This window comes from Macrobrachium rosenbergii, chromosome 4 (assembly GCF_040412425.1).
Source record: "Macrobrachium rosenbergii isolate ZJJX-2024 chromosome 4, ASM4041242v1, whole genome shotgun sequence".
NCBI classification, from domain to species: domain Eukaryota; kingdom Metazoa; phylum Arthropoda; class Malacostraca; order Decapoda; family Palaemonidae; genus Macrobrachium; species Macrobrachium rosenbergii.
This window is the reverse complement of record NC_089744.1, coordinates 60,584,469-60,610,135: the sequence shown is the minus strand read 5'-3', so window position 1 is coordinate 60,610,135 and position 25,667 is coordinate 60,584,469. Positions and strand designations below refer to the sequence as shown.

Below are 25,667 nucleotides of genomic sequence, written 5' to 3'. Positions count from 1 at the left end.
GCTTTGCTTGTATCTCCCTTAGTTATATATGCTAGATAGAGTAAATGAGTTAGATGTTGACATTTCTCAGATTATTTTCCAGATACCCATGTTCTCAGTTCTCTAAGGAACATTTTGTGGCCAACCATGGTCTTATCAGGCATCATCATAACCCTAGAAGTAAATACTATAATAGAAACAATGATAGTTGTATTTGTAAGTACAGTAAAAGTGTCTTTTGTATGTTCTGAAAATGTCCAGAAAATGGAATTTGTTGTCACTTTTGAATTTGATTATTGGAACCAGCATACTCATTCTGTTGGAAAAAAAACTATTGAAATTTCCCCAGCTGTTGCCCCAGGATGTAAATATATTGACAGTAAATCAAAGTCATTCTGTTTTGAGGGTTAGAGGAAATGTGCCAAATAAAGATTTGTCATTAAAGGAGAGGTGGGGCTGTCCACACTGTAGGTGAGTTTTTGCATCCAAAAGTTACAGATAAAATGAAGAATGCTAGTTATACAGGCAATGTTAAGTTCCATGAAAGCCAAGAGGAAAATGGTCCTTATGGTTTTGATTTCCTACTTAGAAAAGCAACGCATATATAAATGGGGACCTTTTCCACAATGATTTGGTGTCTAGGCTGAAAAAATTGATATTCCTGAAAGATAAGTTCAGATTATTAGAATTTTAAATGACACTGCATTTTTTAATTTGGAGGATGAAAAGTTTTCTATGGATGTACAAGGCAGTCTTTAGTTGGATATTTTAGAGCACAAAGGGATTCTGCCATTATTTTTTTTAGAGTAAACGAAAAAGGAAAGGGAGGATTTATTTTTAATTATTTTTGGAAAAAATGTATATCTTATTACCTCATATCATTTGTGCTGACTTGTAAATCTGTGCAGTGATATTATACGGAGTAATTTTTTGTAGGGCTCTTCATCATTTAGTGACTCGTGAGTCTTACTGATGTAGATCTCCTTATCTAAAAGTACAATTTTCCCATCTTTATTGGATTTTGCAATGATGACAACAATCCAGTGATGTAAAAGTATTGTTTTTAACCTTTCTGGGGACTGGATTTTTGTTGATGTTTTGCTCCACAGAGTTTAATAAAACCCTTTAAGGCACACAAACTGTTTGCTGAACACAAGTGATGATTGTGTTCAACAAACATCTCACCAAAAACAACCATTGACTTAGAAGATGAATTTCCTCTCTAGAGGCCAGTGAATTGTGCCAAGAATTCCCTGTTTTTTGACTCCAGACTTTTTGTACTGTAATTCTATACACATTTTGTTTTTCAAAACATAAATATTGAGCATTATAGTAAGAAACAGCCTTTATTTTTGTTAGTAAATTTTAAATGCCTCAGTTTTACTAAAGCTCTTTTTTCTGAATTCTATGTAAAACCAAATGTAATGTTAAAGCCAAGCAAATTGCTAAGACTCTGCAAAATAATCAAGGAGAGAACAAGAGAAAAGGTAGGTGATCTTGGTAAAGTACATACTGTAATTCATGTGTTATCTGTTTTAGGTACAAAAATCATGAAGATAGAGTGGGTGAAATTGCTCAAGAACTAGGTTTTAAGCATGTGTCTCTCTCATCATCTGTTATTCCAATGGTTAAAGCTGTTCCTCGAGGCTTTACTGCATGTTCAGATGCCTATCTCACTCCCCACATAAAAAAGTATTTGAAGGTAAAGTACAGTTTTTTCTACTCTGTTTGCAAAGTAGGCATATATTATTTTTCTGTGATTGTAGGCAGTATTGCTCTGTGTTTTTTGGAAGACTTTCATTATAGTTACAGTATAGGTATTGCATTATTTAAATGTATTGTAATTTGATAGTTGTTTTTAATTGTTGCATGTATATGAAAATTCAGATTCAACTAGGGTCACTAATAACCTTCTAGAGCAGTTTTTGATTATGGTTGCAAAGTAGACACATATTATTGCTCTTTGGTTGTAGGAAATATTGCTCTGTGGTTGTTGGAAGACTTCCTTTATAATTGTGGATATTGCATCATGTAAACAAAGTGTAATGTGATAGTTGCTTTTAATTGGTGCATGTATATTAAAGTTCAGGTTCTACTAGGGTCATTAAATAACCTTTGAGTCGAGAAGTTTGCTTCTGTGAGGCACTAGTAATTGTAGGTCTGACTGACAGTGAAAGGACTGATGACATGTCAAAGAAGTTAATTAGGAGAATTACACTTAAAGGTCTGATATCCAGTATTACTTATGGCAGACACGACAAGCAAAAGCCTGAGATATGATCAGATGGGAAGTTGGTAGATAACATTATCCAGGTATAGCTAGAAATTGCACAAAGTAATTGACTTGAGAAAATCATCAACCCAAAAAATAATACCTTTAAAAGGAAAAAAAATTTGTGAAGTGTGAAAAGTCCTCCAATTTGTGCTGGACCAAAGTTTGAAAGTGAGGAGTTATACTTCAATGAGGCCATTTCCATAGTCAGCCATCCTCTTCAGTTCTGAAAGAATAGGCTAAAGGAAAGCAATATTTTGCTACTCATATATTAATATCATATTTGTTCATATACAGAACAAACCTTTGGTCTTAATGTAAGGGAAAAGTTTTCTGCCGCCAGGTGCAATCTGGTTAAAAAAGTTACAAGGAAATTGGTGGCGTTGGGAAATGGGCAGGATGGCGGTAGGTGGGAGGAGGAGCTGACCTCCTTATGACCTATCTCCGGAAGATAGCATCAGTTTTTCTCTGACCCCTTTGTAGGAGGAAGCATTTTTGCTTTCTCTCTTAAAAGCAGGTTATTTTGCCACTTCCTGCTTGCATTTGTTGTTGGAATCTGCATTTCCTTTTGGTTTTTGTGTTCAGTGTGATTTAGTATTTTTGTGTGTTCCTACTGTGAGTATGCAATCCCACAACCTTCCTAGATCCGTTAAACTCCAGAGAAAATGCTCTGATGTTGATAATCCTTGTTCCTGAGTAAGTTGTCGAACTGTTGGAGCTCCTTAGGCCTACAAGGCTTACTAACCCTTTCTGGCCTAGTGTCACATTGTTTATCCACCTGCTCTCCAGTTTCATCCGCCATGATAGTTTCCCAGTCTGCTGTCTTGGTGACGTCATCTCACTTCACTTCTGCCAGAGCTTCCGTCACTTTAGCCTCCTCTTCAACACTCTGCTCCCTACTCCGTGACATCATCCGCATTACCTTCAGCTACACCGACTGCTTATGACTATTATCCAAACAGTTTGTGATAGACTCGAAGGTATCTTCATGAAGAAGTTCAATCAATTAGAGGCTAAGGTTTCCAAGAAGAGACATCGTAGATCTTCTTTTCCTTCATCATCTGCTTCTTCCTCATCTTCATCTTTGTCTTCTGCTCCGTCGATTCCCATCAAATGTTGGAGGAAAAGAGATTTCGTAGCCCCTCCACACAAGAAAATTTGCGATTCTTCTTCGGGTTCTTGTCATTCTTCTCCTGTGACTGTCATTCAATCGTTTAAGCACATACATGCTAGTCTAGGTCGTGCTTCTTCCCTTGGTGCCTCACAGTCCCGCTCTGCCACTAAGGCACATACAGGCAGTCCCCGGTTAACGGCTGGCTCGGTTGACAGTGATCCGGTTTTATGGCGCTTGTCTAGCGACGAAAATCGGCAATTTTCGGCGCCGAAAATCGCCAATTTCCTCTTATCGGCGCCAATAATTGGGTATTGGCACTGTTACATACCTAACAGAGGCGCTGATGACCGAAAATCGGCGCTTTTCGGTGCCGATAATCCCCAAAAATCGCCAAAAAAGCCCCAAAATCCCGATTTTCGGTTAGCGGTGATTTTCAGTTATCATCACACCCTCAGAAATGGAACCCCGCTGATAACTGGGGACTGCCGGTATACGTGTTCCTCCAACTGCTTCCACTGCACCTTGACCAGCTGATGACGCTACGACTGTCAACTCTACAGTTTGAGCTCTCAATCAAAATGGCTCTCCTCCCTGTCCTGCTCCAGCTACAAGTACTGCAACAGTGTAGGAAGGATTACAAGGCCCCCATCAAGAGATCTAAACCGCCAGTTCCTTCTCCTCGTTCAGATTCTCCATGCCATCATGTTCTTCTGAGAAGATTCGAGTCCAATGCTCTCGCTCACGTGGATGGGACCCTGGTTCACGCTCATGTTCTCACAGATGTGATTGTGCAACACATAATAAGAGTCGCTCACATGTATGTGGTCATGATTTGCACTCCTGCTTGCACAGATGTGACCGTGCTACACGTTATCCAAGCCCTGCACTTCATAATGAGAAATCATGTCCCACATCCCCTTATGAGCAGCGTTCCTGTTCACACGTCCATAGCAGAAATACACTCATTTGCGTGTTCTTCACAGCATTGTAACCCGTCATGATGTTCACCATCCCAGCATAATTTTCATTCCCACTCACAGTGGTGTGACAAAAATCAAGACAACATTCCATCAACTTCTAGAGATTTAGAAACTCCCAAGAAAGTCTTAGGCCCTGAAAGAGCTTATGCTTATTCTAGACCCTAGGCCAGGAAGTAGAGGATGCAGGCCATCAAAAGTTTTTCTCTTCCTATGCTGATGTACTCAGCTTGATTCTTGGTTGCAGTGGACTGACTCAAGAGCCGGTAGCGTCCACTTTTGATTTGTCTTTGGGTATTGATGCCTCAAGAAGAAAGTGAAGCATTGCCTTGCTCCAAGCTTGGAAGGGAAATTCTCAAGCAAGTCAGTTCCCTTATCTGAGGCCAGAATAACTCCTTACAATCCAGTAGATCATTCAAATTGTTACCTCCACCAATGCCACGACATGAATGGTTTTATGCCACTACACTGGACATATTACATCAAAGGCAAGTCAACCCAGACATTGTTCTGTAAGGCACAAAGGTATCCCTGGACCAAGTTAAGGCAAAGGGCACTTCCTTTGGTCATCAGCAGTGGCAAAGATGTCATCTACTGCTATGGTCAGATCTTCAAACAGTGCAGCCTTCCTTAGGTTATTACAATCTCATGGTAAAACCATCATATACCTGTCCCATCTAAATACCTAATATGTGGGCCAACTGGCTGCTTAAGAGAAGAGATTCTGCCCTCTCCGAATTTTCGAAGTTCCTCAGTACAGATTCAGCGTTAGTCTTAAGAAATGGGGATATTTTAACTTATACAACTCTCTTCCCAAGAGACCAGCTAGACTGCAATAGATAGGCATAGAGCTGCCAATAATGACAGATTGGTCCATCAAGCTGTCTCCAAATCTTCCATTTCTTCTTGGGCTAGCACTTCCAAACCAAGACCTCAAGCTTTCTCTTACTATTCACCAAAGAAGATTCAAGCTGCAACAACACAACATAGGCCTCATCAGCCTTCTCCTACCACTTAGGCCTCGTCAGCCTTCTACCACTTATAATTAATCTCAGCAACGTCTCTTTCAGCCTCGCTCTTCCAGGCCTCTGAGAGGAGGCAGAGGTAGGGTCAGAGGAGGAAGATAATAGGAAGGGTCCCCCTCCTCACTTGTTGCTGTTGGTCAGGGTGTGCCTGGCAAGCCATTGGGCAACTTGGCAGTAGTTCAGGCCTGAGACCTGGGTAGTAGTAGATGTCCTACGAGTGGAGTATCATCTACCCTTCGAGTTCCTCCCCCACTCTACGAGTGTCCACTTCATCAATCAACTGATTCTCCAGGGTTGCCGAAACTTCTGGCTCTTGAAAGCAAGGTGAAGCAAATGATGGAGAAAGGAGCCATGGAGATAGTGAAGGTCAACTCTCCAGGTTTTTACAGCCGTATCTTTCTAGTTCCCAAGGCCACAGGTCACTGGAGACTGGTTATAGACCTGTCGACCATCAACTTCTACATCAGAAAGACATGGTTCTGGAAGGAGACTTCCCGAATAGTTCTCTAAGCTATCAGAGAGAATGACTTCATGCTAATGATAGACGCAAAGGATGCCTATTTCCAAATTCCAGTACGTCAGTCTTCCTGGAAGTATCTTCGCTTCAGTCTGGGGGAGGTAGTTTATCAGTTCAAGGTCCTATCAAGTCCCTGCAAGTCCCTCAGCAGCCCTGCAAGTCTTAACCAGAGTCTTCACCTCAGTCTCGACATGGGCACATTCAAGGAATTCGGATCCTTAGATACCTTGATGACCTGCTGGTTCTAGCGGATTCTCGAGTAAAGTTGATTCAACACAGAGAGAAACTTCTCCAATTTTGTCACGGTTTAGGCATCGTGATAAATTTGGAAAAGTCAAACTTCTCTGCAAGTCAAAGGCTACTCGACCTAGGGAAGATAATAGACACAACAGTTCTGAGAGTATTTCCTTCAGAGCAACACCTAAGGAAGTTCAGGAACTATTCCCATATTTGCCTCTCCAAGAAGGAGCAACCCACTTGTCAGTGGCAGGTCATTCTAGGCTTCCTGTCGTCCTTTGAGAAGCTAGTCCCTCGCTGTCAAATTCACATTTGGTTCCTCCAATGGGGACTGAAAGAGTTTTGGTCCTCAGGAAAGTATCCTCCCTAGCTTAAAGTTCCATTATCAGAAGAAGTGAGAAAAGACTTAGTCTGGTGGGTGGACGACAGGGACCTGACCATAGGAGTGCCCCTGCATTCTCCTCCTCAGGAGATCTTTTCAAGTTTTTAGTTTTAGTTATATAAGCCTAATAACAATAATATTATTGCATTATTTCTGATTAATTTACTTTTAGATAAATAATTGCATGAATAAATGAATTTTTTTTTACATTACAGGGGTTTTCTTCTGGCTTCAAAAATAATTTGAAAGGTGTGAACGTATTATTTATGAAATAATTGCATGAGTAAATGAATTTTTTTTACATTACAGGGGTTTTCTTCTGGCTTCAAAAATAATTTGAAAGGTGTGAACGTATTATTTATGCAAAGTGATGGAGGATTAACACAAATGAACAGGTATAGTCCAGAAAAAATATCTTTTTGTCAAAGATAATCAAACAATGTTTTGTCTTACTCTTGTGTTAATTATGGGAGACTGCCATTTACTTGTTTTTTTTTTTATAATCAGTAACTTCAGATTTACACCCACTGATAACCGGAAATTTTTTTATCGGCATGCTACTTTGGGTAATTTCATGAAATGTTCTTGTGTTAAAAACGTTCTAATATGAATAATATTTTTAATGCAAACCCATTAATCCTGTGTAGACTTATTATTGTGATTTTAAGTCACATGCACACCAGACATGTCCTCCCAGAAAATCCAAAACCAGCATTTGGAGAAGGGAGGAAGGCACTAAACTACTGAGTGGTGGTTTTTATGAAAATTGTGTTTTAGGATATGTAAAACACTGTTGCTCACACAAATCCTATTAATCATTTATAGCCTGAATCCTGCTGTATGTTAGATGGCTAAAAGATGTTCTTTGGAAGCCATACATGGGGTTGATGATGGAGGCTTAAAGATTCCAATGAACAGAATTAAAACCACCATGAAAGCACTTGGAAAGCCAAGAACATGGAAAACAATGGTCAGTATATGGTAGAACTTGTGGAGAATAACCCACAACAATAATAATAACCCACAGTAGTAGTTATAATAATAAAATAATTAATAATAATAATAATAATAATAATAATAATAATAATAATAATTAATAATAATATGAAGACAAAAGCTCTTGATCCCTCCCTGCTAATAGCACAAGACCCACTGCAGTAGTTTGCTCTAGTGTAAATCATGTAAGTTTCTATGAGTCACTTCTCCTAAGTAGAACTTAGTACACTGTAGAGTGATATCCAGATTCCTGGGTGAAGAAGGGGATGTTGTCTATTTTGTGTAATTTTCAGATGAAACTCTGAGGGAATGGCCTATTTATTGGAAAAGGAGGCCTTGTTAACAGAGGTTATTGACTGACTTTTCAAGGTCTACAACCATTAGTGTCCTTAAAAACTAAGGAAGGAGGCTGCAGCCTCTGACCTTTGTACTGAGGATTCCCATTATGATGCTAGTAGCAGAACCTTTGAACTGCCATTAGCAACACCTGATGTCTCTTTGGATGCAAGACAGGGTATATTTAGGGGCTGTGACCATTATTTGGTGTCTCTTAGTGCCTTTAGCCTCCCAGTTCAGAGGTGTCCTTCCCAAGTTAACATCCATTTTTATCAACTAAGGATTCCACCAGGAGGAATGCAGCCATTTCATACAGTCCTGCAGCATTTTCTCCAGCTGAAGCAGACACCATCATAAAATTCATGTAGGAATGTGGCAGTTTCCAGTTTGCAAGGATGGGTTTTGCAAATCATTTAGTCCCTGTTAGCTGAAGAGAGCAAGTCATCAACAATAGCTACCAAGGTTAGGATAGGATAGACTGATAGCTTTTAGGACAGTGGTTCCCAACCTTTTCTGGTTTCAGGCACCCTTGGCAAACCTTTCAAAAGTTCCCAGCACCCTTATAAGGAAATATATATTTAGAATCTCCGTAGTTTTTTTTTATTTTATTTTTTTTTTATTTCAAGAGTTTGCATGCAACACCACCTTATACCTAGAATCCTAGATGATATGAAAATACTCTTTACAACTGATCCTGCTATAATAAAAAATAGTATTACGATACAAATTTGTAATTGTGACAAGTTTTACAGTAGTTGCACAATGTATTCAAGTAGTTACAGTGTTTATGGTACAAGACAAACACACAAATAGACCACAGTGAATCATGCATGTATACTCAGTGTGAAACTTGTGATTGATGCTTGGAACACAAACTCTTGATATGAGGTCTTATCGTTGATAATGCCACCCGCATATCGTCCTCAAGTAAAAGAAGCCTGTTTCTTTGTTTCGATTTTAATGTAGCCATGGCAGAAAATGCCTGCTCGTACAGATACGATGTGGAGAAGGGCAAAAGTAGAGAAATAGCTTTCTTAGCCAAATTAGGATATTCCCCCAATGTTCCATGCCAAAAAGCTGCCAGTGTCACGTCACTCTTCTCAAATTTGACTTTCAGTGTTGAATCAGCAGACATATCAAGAAATTCGTCACGTTCAATTGCCGTGAAGTCCAGCTCTTCAGCCATGTCAGCCAGTTTGAAGGGTGATACGATCCAATCGAGTTTCTCTGTAGAAAGCAATGGAAAATACTTATCAACCGCTTTTCTCAGGTGTTCCAAGTGATTAAGAATCATATTTTTTTACAGTTCCAAGACTGTTTTATCCTGGTTGTTGAAGAGAAGGGAAGTTTGACACATCGACTTTCTGAACAGCCGACTTCCATGATTTCAGCTTTCTCTGGAAACCTTTCATCTTGTTAACCCTTAAACGCCTATTGGACGTATCATACGTCGACTAAAATTGTCTGTTGGGTGCGGTGGACGTACCGTCGTCGACTACAAAAAATTTCAACCTTCGTCAACTTTGACTCAACCGAAATGGTTGAAAAACACAATTGTAAGCTAAAACTCTTACATTCTAGTAATATTCAATCATGTACCTTCATTTTGCAAACAAATTGGAAGTCTCTAGCACAATATTTCAATTTAAATTTTGAAAAAATTTTTTCTTACACGCAATCATGTAAATTCTTTTGATTTAGTCAATTTTGCACTGTTCTATATTAGCCGTTACATAAAGTTTTATATGAAAATGTGTTTTCATGTACAATACAGCAAAATACAACCCATGGTTGTAGCTGTACAGTTTGGAAATATTATAAACCACGATAGCTGCCAAAATTTCAACCTAACTTTGACTCAACCGAAATGGTCAAAAACGCAATTTTAAGCTAAAACTCTTACGATCTAGTAATATCCAATTCCTTCATTTTGCAACAAATTGGAAGTCTCTAGCACAATATTTCGATTTATGGTGAATTTCTGAAAAAACTTTTTCCTTACGTCCTCGCCAGAAATTCTTTCAAATCACGTTGTCGTAATGTTTGCACTGTTTTATATTAGTCGTTACATAAAGTTTTATATATGGAAATGTGCGCAATTTCATGTAGAATACAACAAATATAACTCATGGTTTTAGCTTTTACCAGTTTTGAAATATTTCCATATAAATCACGATAAATAGAAAAAATTCGACTTTTGGTCAACTTTAACTCGACCGAAATGGTCGAAAACTGCAATTGTAAGCTAAAACACTTACAGTCTAGTAATATTCAATCAATTAGCTTAATTTTTCAACAAACGGGAAGTCTCTAGCACAATATTTCGATTTATGGTGGATTTTTGAAAAAACATTTTTTTATGTCCGCTGGCGTTCTGAATTCATGCATCATTTTGTGATAATATTTTCTCTGTGTTGCTTTGATCGTTTTAAAATTTGTTATATACCAAAATCATCGCAATTTAGTTTACAATACAACTGAAAAAATTAACTCATTAGCTTTAACCATTTTGCTTACAGCGATTTGTATACAATTATATACGTTTTTTTTTTGTCATCATATTCCAATATTTATATATGATAATGATATTTTTTTTCATTTCTGATGGTTGCATACTAAACTTCAGGCAATGACAAAAAAAATGAGCCAAAAATGAACTCTTAATCTTAAAAACTAAGCGTGCTGTGATTTAAAAAAAAAAAAACTTTTTTTCCGCTTCGGAGCTAACTCACCAAACGCCGCCGGCATACAGGAGACGTTTTTGTAAATAGGGCTTCGGCGTTAAAGGGTTAACTGATGTTACAATTCCCTCAAGTCTCCCCTGCAGTGGGAGATTTAGTTCACTCATCTTCATGAAAATGTTTGCCAAATATGACAGCTTCAAACACCAAGTATGATTTTCAAGCAGCTTTATGAATATATCATGTGTCTCCTCTCGGAAAAAGGCTTTTCATTCTTCTTTGAGTTCAAGAACGCGGTTCAGTACACGACCTCTTGATAACCACCTTATGTCATTATGCAAAATCAGTGAAATATGAGCCGCACCCATTTCGTGACACATCTTTTGAAAAAGTCTTTTTTCCAGTGGCCTGGATTTGATGAAATTAACCATCTTGACAGCCTGGTTTAAAACCTCAGTCAACTCTTCTCTACACGTCTTGGCTACTAACGCCTCTCTGTGTAGGAAGCAGTGAATTGTAATTATAGATGGATTTTCTTTCAATGCTCTGGTGATGGAGAAGGACCCTCCGCTATCTCGGTAGTCCCCTCCCTCCCTCCCCCTCTCCCGCCAAGAGAGAGTGACGTTAGTGCAATTTTGCAATTTTTTCCCCGGAATTTTGGCGGCACCCTCCAAAGATCTCATGGCACCCCTTGGTGCCGCGGCACACCGGTTGGGAACCACTGTTTTAGGATGTACAGTAAATTTCTGAGACTTATTTTAGGCAAAAAATATTTTCTGTTATGCAGGGAAATAAAGTAACATAAATTTATATAAAAACATTAAAAATGGAAATGCTCTTTAATTGCAAGCTCCATCAATCAGTTTAAAACACCACTAGTCTTTCCATGTCTCCGAATGTTATAATGCATTCAGTTAGTAAATGCCTTACAGTCTGGGTACCAAACAGTCACTGGAATATGGTGGAGGTTAACCAGGTATTGAAAATCTGTTTCAGGTGAGTGTGGACAATTCAAAGTCAGCGTAAAGACTTTTCCCTCATTAAACATGTTCAAGTAAAATTATATTCAAGATGCTATTAGTCTGCAAAACAAGTAACTTCTGAATTTCCTTGAAACATGATTATTTGCTGTTTTTTTCATCTCCTGTATTTATCAGGACTACATAATTATTGCTACTGGTTTCTTATCAGGACTGTATAATTATTGCTGCTGGTTTCTTCATCATTCAATTTGATTGTGGAGGATAATAGTATAACAGAAATAAGGATGTGTTTCAGCAGGTGATCATGGCAATTGAAGCACACTTGAAGCTGTTTCATAGAGATGGGCAAGACACCTTGCCATTTATTAAGAAAAATGCACACTAAATGTTTCCTGATGAGTGGATAGAAAATGGGAATGAATCAAAGAACAAGTAAAATTTGGATCATTTTAGGGTAATGAACAAGTATTCTTGGAATTCTAAAAGAAGTATGGGGTCACTGTTCATGAGTATAATCAGGATAGTAAGGAAAAGGATTAATTTTAAACATAGCTAAGTAGCAGATATTTGTGAGTAGTGGAGTTTTACAAAAAATCCAAAGCTTGAAATTTTGTTATTTTTCAGGATTAGTAGTCTCTAGATAGAGATCTGAATTTAATTGCATGTATCCGAGGAACTAACAAATACTCCTTGCTAAAAGATACAGTTTTTTAGAATAGTTTAAAAATACAGTATTTTATTTTTAGCTACAGATTTTTGGTAAGATATGATTAATTTTTGTGAATGTTTATTTTTCAGTTTCAATGGATCTAGAGCTATTCTCTCTGGGCCTGCTGGAGGTGTTGTTGGTTATGCCATGACTAGCTATAATGAACTTGGACAGCAGCAAGTTATTGGTTTTGATATGGGAGGTACTTCAACTGATGTATCGCGTTATGCAGGTGCATTTGAACATGTCTTTGAAAGTACTACTGCTGGTGTCACCATCCAAGCTCCTCAGCTTGATGTAAACACTGTGGCTGCTGGTGGGGGCTCTCGATTGTTTTTCCGGTCTGGGATGTTTGTTGTTGGCCCAGAATCAGTTGGAGCTCATCCAGGTGAAGCATTTTGTATTTTGTTTTTATTTTCCAGGCACTGGTGTATATCTGTGATTGTAATGACTTATAGAATTGGATAGCTTTTTCTAATTTTAACATAATAACAATTGCTAAACACAAATTTTGTGATGCTGAGGTTTGAGGCCAATCACATATACATTATGCAAACAGTAATAAGAATATACATATTGCTACACAGAGGATGATAGATTCTCCTCAAGTGTGGTGAAAACACCTTGTCATGCTTCTTTTTCAGTATGCAGCATCTCTTATTTTGATGCAACCATGCCAAAACAAGGGGAAGGAAGGTTGACCTCTTCATAGGGCATTAACTTTAATTATAAAATTTAAAATTGCATTCAGAAATTGTGTTCATGCATTGACAAACAGTGGTCTTACATAGCTAGGTATTTAATTATACAGGGAAGTAATTGAATAAGAAAGCAACCCTACAGGTGGGGTGACATAACTGGTATGGGTACTGCACCTGAGTCTTTTACAGTATGATGTCAGTCAATTTGAGGATGTGGGATAACTCAAAAGTTTGCTTTGTGTAACAGATAATGACGTGGAAACTGGCTTATGGAGGGTAGGGCGGGTGATAACCTGTTCAGTACTTGAAGTTATAAGGGAGTATGTGTAGTCATTTCCTTAAAATCTGTGTCATACAAAAAGCCAGCTGTGAATATGCCCTTACTTGCTTTAGAAAGTTGTTGTTTTTAGAAATTCAGTATTCACAAATTGAGCTATACAGTCATAATCCGAACTTACGTGAGGTTAGGTTCCAGAACCCCCTGCGCAGGGTGAATTTTCGCATAAGTTTGGCATGGTCTCTAAAAATGCTAATAAATGCTTATTTCTAAAGTTTAAACACTAAATATGACCCTAATCATGCTCCCAGATTATTAAGTTAACTTTTAAATGAAATTAAAGTTACTGCAATTTCATTTAAAAGTTAGCTTAATACATTACCCTTAAAAAAGAGAAATAAATGGTTGACATAAAAACTGAGATTTGGAAGAGAATCTCTCTCTCTCTCTCTCTCTCTCTCTCTCTCTCTCTCTCTCTCTCTCTCTCTCTCTCTCTCTCTCTCCCCTTCCAACCGATCTATTTTTTAGAATCGTCTCAACTTCTTTTTAACAACTTCTTTATTTTGCGTCTCTTTCTCTTTGTTCTGAAATGCTTTTCATGAACAAACAGTGTTTTATATTTTGACTAATACAGCTCTTAGTTATTATGTCTCTGTTTTAGAATGTATTTGCAACACTAGTGCATTTACACTTTGTAGACGATACAGGTCAAATTAGATCAATTTAAACTATCTACTGTACAGGTAATGATGTACAGAGAATTAATAAGTTGTAAAAATGTGTGAGCGCTAACTATGAACGAGAGAGAGAGAGAGAGAGAGAGAGAGAGAGAGAGAGAGAGATAGATAGATAAGGGTTATCCTTACTTAAGAGAGTGAAATTATTTATCAATTATTACGGAGACTGAGAGAATAACACACGAGAGAGAGAGAGAGAGAAAGTTATTCTTACGTTAGATATCAAAAGATGGAAATTCAGTTTTAAACTAACTATTAAATAAAATTAAATTTACTGTATTTTCATTTAAAAGTTAGCTTAGTACATTACCCTTAAAAAAAGAAATAAATGGTGTGACTCCCTCCCCCATTCCACCGATGTATTTTTAGAAGTCTTCTCAACCTTGTTTTTAAAAACTTCTTTATTCTGTCACTTTCTCTTTGTTCTGAAATGTTGTATGTCTCTATGTTTTAGAACGGTGCATTTACAGTTTGTAAACGGTACAGGTAAAATTAGATCAATTCAGAATTATCTACTGTACAGTTAAAGACATACAGAGAAACAGTGCTGTAATACATGGTTGGCTAACTTCGAGCGAGAGAGAGAGAGAGATAACAGTTGTCCTTACTTAAGAGAGTGAAATTTTTTATGAATTATTACGGACAGATTAGCAACACTCCCCTTCTTGTCATGTTAAATGACATGTCTGACAGCTCTTGCCTTCACCTCCTTCTTACAAAAGATGAGGGAAGAATTTGTTTGATTAAAATAATACGAATTTTGTAATTACAGTTTTATTATTATTATTATTATTATTATTATTATTATTATTACTATTATTATTATTATTATTAATTTTATTAATCTTATTATTTGAAAATTAGTACTTATTATTAGGTAAAAAGTTTATTTATCATACAAATAAACATACCTGTATACATGTACCATAAAAATTCATATCACTAAAAGAGAGCGAGAGAGAGAGAAAAAAATTATTACTTTTAATAATATTTAATGTTATTTAATTTACACATAAAAGCTTGAAAACTTATAAATTACATAAAAAATTAAAGAAACACTTTTGCTGGGTTTCTCAGTGTTCGCAAATGTTTGCGTGTCTGTGAAAAACTCATGTATGACCATTAGTTAGGTTCCAATGAAAAATTCGTGTGTCTGTGAATTTGTGCAACTCAAATCGCGCAAGTTCGAGGTATTACTGTATTCTGCTCCATTTACTCCCATGAACATAAGCAAGACCTTGAAAAGGCAGTTAATTTTTTTCCAAGTTTCCACAGCAACCATTGGAATCATATGTTATCAATACTTTTGACCAGTTATAATGAAGTTTTTATGTGATGAAAACATTCTTTTGCTAATTAAAATCTTTAGTATTCTGTTTATGGCAGCTGTTATGAGTAACCCCCCTAATATCCATTCTTTATTCAGTTTTTACATATTTTTGTATTGGTTTAAGTTAATTCATATAAGAACCTTTTCCAGTTATTTTGAAGGGTATGCTTAAGATAAAATAGTTTGTTCTTCATATCCCTTGAGTGGCTGGAAGAAGGCCCTGTTTTAGATCGTAGAGCACAAGTTGGTGCGTATGATGGTGCCTTTAGTATTGTCCTGTACACTTGATTATTTTTTTTCAGTTCATATATTTATTTTTTTTTTTCAGTTCATTTTTTTTTCTGAGCTTCATTACTTCCATTGCATACTTAATGTTAGCCTTACTAATCCCTTCCAATACAGTTTCCTTATCATCACCCTGCTACGACTTGTACCAATGACTGGGTTAGCCATGTTTACCATATTTTTGCCTTGATGTGGGCCCTTTTCAATTGTTCCCTGAAGCAATCTTTTGTATTACTGCTTGTAAAACCATGATATTTTACCTGTTTTACTATTCTTATCCCTTATGTGGTGTATGCTGCACCAGCCAATGAATATTAGAATGTGCTTTTATCCTTGTTTATATTTAGGTCACTTTCTCTAGCTGTTTTTTACTAGCTGGCTTTTACTATTTCTTTCGAAGAATGACCTAGGATCAGTCCATCATCTGCATAGAACAATTTAACAATTCTTAAAATTTCATTCCTAATTCATACTTTTCAATGATCAGGTACATTACTACAGTAACAGGATGACTGGTTGATCCATTACACCTCTGCCTTATGCCATTTGTAATGTTATCTTCTCTTTTTCTATATTATTGTGACAGAGTTGTGTTGTTTTTGTATATTTTTTTGCAACTGCATTTATAACCTCTCTATGCGTAATCTCCATGGCATCATGTCCTCAATAAGTTTTCTTCTGTCTACAGAATCAAAGTCTTTTTGAAAACCTATTGGTACTATAAGTAAAGGTTTTTTCTTCTATGTATCTTGTATACAATATTAATCCCTCTTCTTTGTGCAGTGAAACTTGATTGCAACTAATGCATTTTCCCTATATTTTTAATATTTTCTATCGTCTTCATTATCCCCACGAATATTTTGTATGACATTTTTGAATTCTGGTAGCCTAAGGCCTTTTGTGGTGGGATATAGTTTCTTTGGTGTGAGGGTTGCTTTAGACTTAAGCATCCTGCTCTGCACACCCCTACCTTTCATTATACAACCAATACATTCTGCCAATTCCTTTGTAAGAATTGGACTCTGCATAAACAATCTGAATAGTATTGTGTTAACCTGTCTATCCTTAGTGCTTTATTTGTTCTAGGAATAGGGATTTGCCTTTGAAACTGCTTCCTTATTTATCCTATTTTGCCTTTGGCTTAGGGGTTGTTATGTGGATGACTGAGGATCTACATGATGCTATTAGTGTTCCCTCCTCTTCTTTCACGAACAAAAAGCTGTGAGTCTGGGGAACATAGCAAGGGCTTAGTGCAATTGATTGATTTGTATGAAAAACTTGTTTCATTCTTAAAAACTAACATATGTGCAATGAGTGTTAAAAAAATAAAAGCAACATAGAATTATACAGGCAGAGTTTAAGAACAAGAGATCAGAAAGGAAAAAAGTTAAGTATACCTTAGTTTAACCAGACCACTGAACTGATTAACAGCTCTCCTAGGGCTGGCCCGAAGGATTAGACTTATTTTACATGGCTAAGAACCATTTGGTTACCTAGCAACAGGACCTACAGCTTATTGTGGAATCCGAACCACCTTATACCGAGAAATGAATTTCTAACACCAGAAATAAATTCCTCTAATTCTTCACTGGCCGGCCAGAGAATCGAACGTGGGCCTAGGAGAGGACAAGTATTAAGGAAAGAACATATTTGACACAAAACTTTACAAAAACAGTTACAATTGAAAGGATGAAGCCTTCACAGATACCATGAATACATGAAGGCCTGGACTCAAGACTGTGTAATGAGTCTTCACTACACATACTCTTAGCGGTCTTGTTGTCTTCCTGCAAGTTGAATGGAAAGTTAGATAATGGTAAAAGCAAGGCTAAAAATGAAAAGCACAAGCTGTGGTGAATTGTGTGCATTCATCAGTATGCTCATTTTTATTAGAATGCTTCATTGCAGCTGTATCTTACATCTGGCAATAGCAAACACCATAAAGTATCATATTACAGGAAAAACTCTGCTAAGCCAACTTGCTCAAAAATTGCAATTTTTAGAGCTGACCAATAACCTTAGATTTTGTACTGATAATCATATATATTTCAGGACCTGTATGCTACAGAAAAGGAGGCCAGTTAGCTGTGACTGATGCAAATCTTGTATTAGGCCGCTTGTTACCACAGTATTTTCCTAAAATATTTGGTCCAAAGGAAAATGAGCCACTTGACAAATTGAAAACATTGGAGGCCTTTAAAATGATTGCAGAGGAAGTAAGTAAATCTGACTTTCTTGTTTACAAAGTGAAAACCATTGGCTGTGTTTTCATGGTGTTTACTACATGAGCTTCAGTCTGATATAATTTTTCAAGTAATGTAAATTCAAGATATCTTAAGCCTTTATTTTTATTTCTCATTTCTACTTTTTTATGTACGTTTTGTTGAGCTGAAGATTGGGTATGGTTTATATTTTTATATTTTCAAAGTGATGAATATAGACTTCATGATTCACTGAAGGGAGAGTATTAATGGATGTAGCTAAAGTTTGTCAAATAATGGCATCTCTCTTGAATTCTTTTTATGATCCCTGATAAAATTGGGTGGAACAAATAGGCAGGGCTGGTAACATGGAAAAATCTTGGAGAGGAAAAGTTGTGCAAAGGAAATAAATCTTTCCCCTATTATGCTTAAGCCAGCATCCTTTCATAAACTCATTAATTTATTTTTTACAAGACACCAGTGTTTAAGATGTTATGCATTTGTTTCATCACAAACCAGCTGACTGTATGCTGCCTTAACCCTCTGGTGAAATGGTGATGCGAAACCGCGTCAATAAATTTTTTGCTGTAATTGCTCTGATGATGCGGTTTCCGTGTCATCTGAAAGTTATTTTCGGGAGAAATTCACCAAAAAAAAAAAAACAAGCCATCCGAAGAACACAATGACTGTGCCATTGTGTGGACAGATCGTGGACCTACAAGACAGTGTAAACAGGAAACCAATAGGTATCGCAAGTGTAAAAATAGCAACGTTTCTTTTTTGTAAGAATTTACTTTTTTTTACATATATTTCTCTTTCAACATTTCCGTCTTTCAGCTTCAATTGCTCAATTTTTTCTGGGAACACTTATTGCTTTTGCGTAGACTATTTATAGGAAATTTATTCAGCTTTCCATTGCAATTTTCACTTTTTTCTTAGCATTATTCATTACTAAGTAACTACGAAAAATGTAAGCATAAATATGAGGAGAACCCAGTTGAGCCACATAGTTCAGCCTAGGGTTTACGAGTGAGTGAATAATTTTTTGTACGCATGTTTGTGCATCTGTAAATAATTTCAATGTGCATGTATTATACATCATTCGAACGGCCAATCTTTGTAATTTATCGTGCTGAACAGCAAATTGTAAAAATATCAACATTTCTATATAAAAATCTGTAGCGAACAATTGACTTTACGTGAAAAAACAAAACTTACGTCTTTGAGCTTCAGTTGCTCAATTATTTACTGGGAACACCTATTTATTTTAGGTAATATATATATAGGAAATTTATTCAGCTTTCCATCACAGCTTTCATTTTTTTTCCGCAATTTATGCATGCATAGGTAATTTTTTGTACGCCTGTTTGTGCTTCTGTAAATAACTTCAGTGTGATTGTATTATATATGATTAGAACAGCCATTCTTTGTACTTTATCATGCTGAACAGCAAAATGTAAAAATATCAACACCTATATAATAATTGTTGCTGTATATTTTCTATGAAAAAAAAAATTGTCTGTAATCTAACGACAATTGCTCAGTTTTATTCTAACAATACAGATGTCTTTCTTTTGTGTGTTTTATAGGAAATTTATTCAACTTTCTGATGCCACCTTTATTTTTTTTCTATCTTTATTCCTTACTGAGGTACGATATGAAACGTCAACATAAGTAGGCTGGAAAATCTGAAAATTGCACTCCGTAATTGGTAACAGCTAATTAGCAAACACATTTATAGCAAAATGATTGCTTCCACGTGAAAGTTCAAATATTTTCACACAATTTATGTATAAAATAAACTCCCCAAACCTAATTATTATAGTTTTCATGATTATTTAGAAAAAAAAGATCTACGATTTTCCTTAAAAATTTCACGTTCATCATGTCTTTTTTATTTTTTCTAAGTCTTACAAAGATTTTCTGACTGCTGTAGGAAAAAATTCAGTCATTTGCCAACATCATAAAACAAACCAGAAGTGTATATCTGTTATAGTTTGGACGTATCGATTTTTACAAAGAAACTTTTCCACGCAAGCCCCACTTTTCCATCCATGGCATAAGTAGCGTACTGGGTAGCACTGTAGGAACCCCCGTAAGCGTGAGAGGGTTAATTCTGTGGACAGAATATACCCATTCAAACCAAATTTTACTCCTCAAGATAGAGAGGCCTCTTTTGTGCATCCCCAGACATATTTGTGCTTCTCACTCTTTTCACTTTTCTATAAAACTTGAGTCAAAAATTACATAATTTTTAATTTGTGAGTGTATAGTTGGGAGCTGGGATGTGTTGTCTTCTCCCTACTGGATTATTATGAATGTTCTTTTTAATGTACTTTTTATTTCCTTTGGTTTAAAGTTAATTTTGGAGTTCTCAGTTGAATTTGGAAATAAATATATTGAGTGAATCGTGTCAGAATCAGAATCTTCTTCATTTGCAGTTTATGCAATTAGCAGATTTTTTAAGAACCAAGTTACTATTGGATAAAATTGAAATTCTGTTATTAAAGACTAAGTCTCTGGGCCAGCTGCTTTAGAGTTAAGTATGTTGACTCAGTGGTGTGGCTAAATTACTCTAGAACAATAATGATTAATGGTTATCTTTGGTTTTCTGTGAATTTTTTTAAATTTTGTAATTTTGTGATTTTGCCATACCTCTGATTTATGCTTTAGTAGTGAGTGGGTGGGGTTGATTGTGCTTACAAAAGTGTTGTGTACTTATCTTTTTGGTTTCTCTCTGACCCATCTTGCCTTAGTAAAGTTGTAAGGGTCTGCTTGGGTGAGCTTGTAGTAGTTTAGGTTTTTGCTTACCCTTCCCTTCTGTTTGTATTACTAGGGTCTATAGAGTTTACATCTTACATGTGATATAAGTCATGATTGGTTGGCAGCTCTGTGGTTTCTTTTTGTTCAGAAGAGATTGTTTAGTGTCATACCTCAAAAGTCTTCTTTTGATGTGTCTTCAGACTCCTCTGCTTTTGGATGTATCTGTAAACAAAGCAAATGAATGATTATTCATAAAACAACACAGGAGAATCCCAGCAGGATCTTAAGAAAGCTTAGTTGTGTAGGCAGAGTATGGCTTGGTGAAATCTGTGCTGACTTTTAGTAAGTCCATGGCTAGTTGATCCTTTGGAGTTGCAGTAAATTATCCATAAGGATTTGGTCTGGAAGTGATGTTCAATGTAGGGACCTTCTACAGGGCAGCTATAGCAGTTCAGGAATTTCATCCTTCAGATGATAGCTCAAAATTTGGCAGAGGAGAGTATTCTGGTACTCTTTAGGGCCAAAGACAGGAGCAAGAGGTGGAAAGAATGAAGAGTAAGGAGGATGAGAAGATCAAGGAGGAAGGAGGGATAAGCAAGTTGGAAGATTAGAAATTAAAGGACAGTAGGAGATGGAGGAAGGGGGAGAGAGGAGGACTCAGATGGTTAGGAGGTCCTGTTGGCTCCTATACTTTTTTTTTTTTTGGTAGTGGAGGGCAAGCTTTGTCAGTATAAAACCCTGAAGAAGCGACCACAGAAAATCCTCAGTAAACTACAGTGTGGATGTTGAGTGCTCAAGCTGTAGGGTCTTTTTATTGAACACAACTGGGGCAGTATGATGGGAACAGATTTGGAGGTTATTAAATGAAACTTTGACTTTCCTTAACATAATTTATTTCCTTAATATTACAGTGGCCTGAAGATCTCCAAACAGAACTTTATCCTAGTTTTATTTACATTTGCCACATTTTGGCAGTTATCGTCTCTCAATACTTAATCTAACTTATTTTGTACTTGCCACAGTTTAGCAATTATCGTCTCTCAGTACTTAACCCTTTAACACTGACTGGATGTATTTTACGTTGACAAAAGTTGTCTGTCGGGTGCCAAGTGGACGTAAAATACGTTGACTACAAAAAGTTTTTTTAAATATTCACGGAAAAATACTTATAGGCCTTGTTTGCAAAAAATTTGAAATTATGCGCCTTGAGGGATGCTGGGAGTTCACGGATCATGCTGTTGTTTTGTTTACAAGCGTGACCCAGCTGCGCATGCGAAATCTCTTTTTTTTATCCCAAAAATAAGCATCAGCTAACTCTGCTGAAAATCTCAGAAATTCTTTAGTCACTTTGTTGTAATTTTTTCACCATTTTTTATTAGCCTTTACATAAAGTTGTATATATGAAAATGTGCGCAATTTCATGTAGAATGCAACAAAAAATAACTCATGGTTGTAGCTTTTATCAATTTTGACATATTTTCATATAAATCACGATAAGTGCCAAAATTTCAAGCTTCGGTCAACTTTGACTTGCCCGAAATGATTGAAAATGCAATTGTTAGCTAAAACTCTTATATTCTAGTAATATTCAATCATTTACCTTCATTTTGCAACAAACGGGAAGTCTCTAGCACAATATTTCGATTTATGGTGAATTTTTGAAAAAAAGCTTTTTCCTTATGTCCGCGCTAACTCTGCTGAAAATCTTGTAAGAGCCTGACGCCGTCTCTTCCAAACACATGTGTGTTCATCGTCCATCGGAGTGGACAAGACAACAACAGCATCTTGTTTTCTTTCTCTAAAGGAACGCGATTTCAACCATACAATATTTCTCTGTTTCTCCCTAACCATTGTTGTCTTGATGTATGTACAATCACCACTACTTGCATTGCCATGCAAGCATTCTAATCATGTACTCATAATGTTCCAACAAATCTTCTGTATCAAACTGTGTGTATGTTTCTGTTTGTGAAGACGCCAAACGTCTCGCCACTCCGATGGACGACGAACACACACGTGTTTGGAAGAGATGGCGTCAGGCTCTTACAATCTCAGAAATTCTTCAGTCACTTTGTCGTAATTTTTGCACAGTTTTCTATTAGCCGTTATATAAAGTTTTATATATGAAAATGTGTGCAATTTCATGTAGAATACAACAAAAAATAACTCATGGTTGTAGCTTTTATCAATTTTGACATATTTTCATATAAATCACGATAAGCGCCAAAATTTCAACCTTCGGTCAACTTTGACTCGACCGAAATGGTCGAAAAATGCAATTGTAAGCTAAAACTCTTACATTCTAGTAATATTCAATCATTTACCTTCATTTTGCAACAGATGAGAAGTCTCTAGCACAATATTTCGATTTGTGGTGAATTTTTGAAAAAAACGTTTTCCTTACGTCTGTGCGCGCTAACTCTGCTGAAAATCTCAGAAATTCTTTAGTCACTTTGTCGTAATTTTTGCACCGTTTTATATTTTCATATAAATCACGATAAGTGCCGAAATTTCAACCTTCGGTCAACTTTAACTCGACCGAAATGGTCGAAAAATGCAATTGTAAGTTAAAACTCTTAATTCTAGTAAATTCAATAATTTACCTTCATTTTGCAACAAACGGGAAGTCTGTAGCACAGTATTTCGATTTATGGTGAATTTTTTAAAAAACTTTTTTTTATGTCCGCGTGTTACGAATTCATGCATCATTTTGTGATAATATTTTCTCTGTGTTGCTTTGACCGTTTTATAATTTGTTATATACCAGAATCATCGCAATTTAGTGTACAATACAGTGAAAAAAAAAATAGCTTATTAGCTTTAACCGTTTTGCTCACAGCGCGATTTGTATACAATTATATATGAAATTTTATTTTTGCGCTGTCATATATTCCAATATTTATATATGATGATGATATTTTTTTGCATTTCTGATGGTTGCTTACTAAACTTCAGGCAATGAGAAAAAAAGGAGCCAAAAATGAACTCTTAATCTTAAAAACTAAGCGTGCTGTGATTTTTTGAAAAAAATGTTCTTTCTGCTTCAGCGCTAACTCCCAACCCCCGCCAGCATACGGCAGACATTTTTGTAAATGGAGGCTCGGCGTTTAAGGGTTAATCTAACTTATTTCCAACGTACTCCTATACCTAACTTAGCCTAACTTAATACTACCACGACCCCCAAAAGAACCTTTTAAGCCTTGCTGACAATAAATCAGGAAATACAGTGTTATATTTTTACTTCCATAGTTTTTCACAGTCAACATCAACTTCTTCAGTAACCTTTTTCACTTTCTTCATTCACCTCCAACTTCTCAGTCTTACTCTTTTTCTGTCTCCCTCTTTGAGATGATTTCTTCTTTTAATTTACAAACTATACTATACAGTATTTGAGGCTTCCAATGGAGGCAAGAGCCCACCAATTTTTAATCTTTAGGTTCCAACTGTTCAGGTGAAGGGGAGCTCCTATTTTTTTCACTCGCTCCAGCAATTGTTTTCTTTAATGTTTCATACCAAAGCTCTTCAAACGGTAAGACTGCAAGTAGAAAAAAGTAAAAAATAACGATTAATTAAACAATCATATACCAACAACACATTCATAAACAACATATAAAAAAAATTCATAAACAACATATACAAAAAATTCAATCAAACAAAAATAAAAAAAAACATCACAACAACAAAAACGGAACAATTAATTCATACAAACGTCTTTCATCATACAAACCCAAACTTAGCCTACCACACTCCCCCTTACTAAAATAAAGGAAATATTGTTTCCTTTTCTTTCCTACCACCCAGTCATACTCCAGAACTGGACCTTGACTAAGGGTACATGGCCTCTCGTGCACCACCTCTTCTTCACTCACTTCCACTCCAACCACACTAGACTCACCTAGCCTTGGTTTCGGACTACTTACACCAAGCTCATTCAAACTCTGGAAACTTATGTTGGCTCCAACCTCACTCACACCTGACATGGCTGCTATCATCTCTTCCATACTCTCATTTATTTCTTCCACAGTCTGCATCAGGCTATCCAAAACTCCTCCACCTACACTCTCCAGCACTGCTAACTCTCTCTCACTCACACTCACTCCCACACTCACTCTTTCAACACTTTCACTCAAAGGAAACACACACACTGTACATACTGTCTTCCTCACAACTTGGCTTTGTTTCCAATTCACCCAACTCTTGTGTACCCTCGTCCACATTCCTTGTGCTCACCAGATTCACTCCTTCCACATCCCATTCAAATCCTTCAAAATCAATTACACCCTCATTTTCACTACCACCAAACAACACCGCAAGGGTATTTTCACTTCTCATGCCTACTGGCTTCTCAAACCTCTCAAAATCAAACAACCCATCTCGGGTACTCTCCGCAAACAACTCGATAACTGTACCCATACTCTTTCTACACCTCTTTTTAGGCTTTCTCTTATGTTCCACCAACACTAGCTGTTTATCTTCCCAGTTTGTATCTTCCTCTATTTCTTCCCTTTCCTCCCCTTAATAACTTCCTAATGGGATGCTCTATTATATATTTAGGTGGTTCTCTCCATCTTCTCAGCTGATTATAATGCGCTCGTATTACCCTTACATTTCCTTCTTCATTCCTGCCTTCTAGCACATAACTCAATCCATTAGACCAAACTGTTTTCACTACATACAGACCTCCATACTTCTCACACATCTTACTCGCTGTCAGTCTTCCCTTCTCAGCAACTTCCTTCAACACCCTATCACCCACTCTGAAACTCTCAAACCTTTCATATGTCTGCCTCCACACATCCCACTCGTCTTCATTCAAATCCAACCTCGCCCACATACCTCTCATAATTCATTACATACACACTCGGAGGTATGCCAGTGCTTTTATGTACTGACCCATGATACATCGCTACCACTCTTCCTAACAACAAATCCCATTCATTCTTTCTATGAGTCAATATTCATAACATCTCACTCAGAGTCCTTATGGTTCGTTCCGCCAACCCATTTGCACTCGGCATATATGGAGTTGTTATTACATGCTAGATACCCCATTCTTTCAACATTTGCTCAGACGGTCTACCAACAAACTCTGGCCCATTATCACTTAATATCCTTTTAAGCCTTGCTGACAATAAATCAGGAAACACAATGTTATATTTTTACTT

General features: G+C 36.6%; 1 protein-coding gene across 2 annotated transcripts in view; it reads left to right on the top strand.

Moving 5' to 3' along the window:
- The window catches only part of LOC136835045 (5-oxoprolinase), a 262,765-nt gene that overhangs the window by 19,075 nt on the left and 218,023 nt on the right, over nt 1-25,667 (top strand). For both annotated transcript variants that reach the window (XM_067098167.1, XM_067098171.1), the window contains 4 exons: nt 1,519-1,681; nt 6,813-6,898; nt 12,298-12,596; nt 17,591-17,754. In XM_067098167.1, the coding sequence (XP_066954268.1) occupies nt 1,519-1,681; nt 6,813-6,898; nt 12,298-12,596; nt 17,591-17,754 (712 nt within the window). The remainder of the gene's footprint in view (nt 1-1,518; nt 1,682-6,812; nt 6,899-12,297; nt 12,597-17,590; nt 17,755-25,667) is intronic.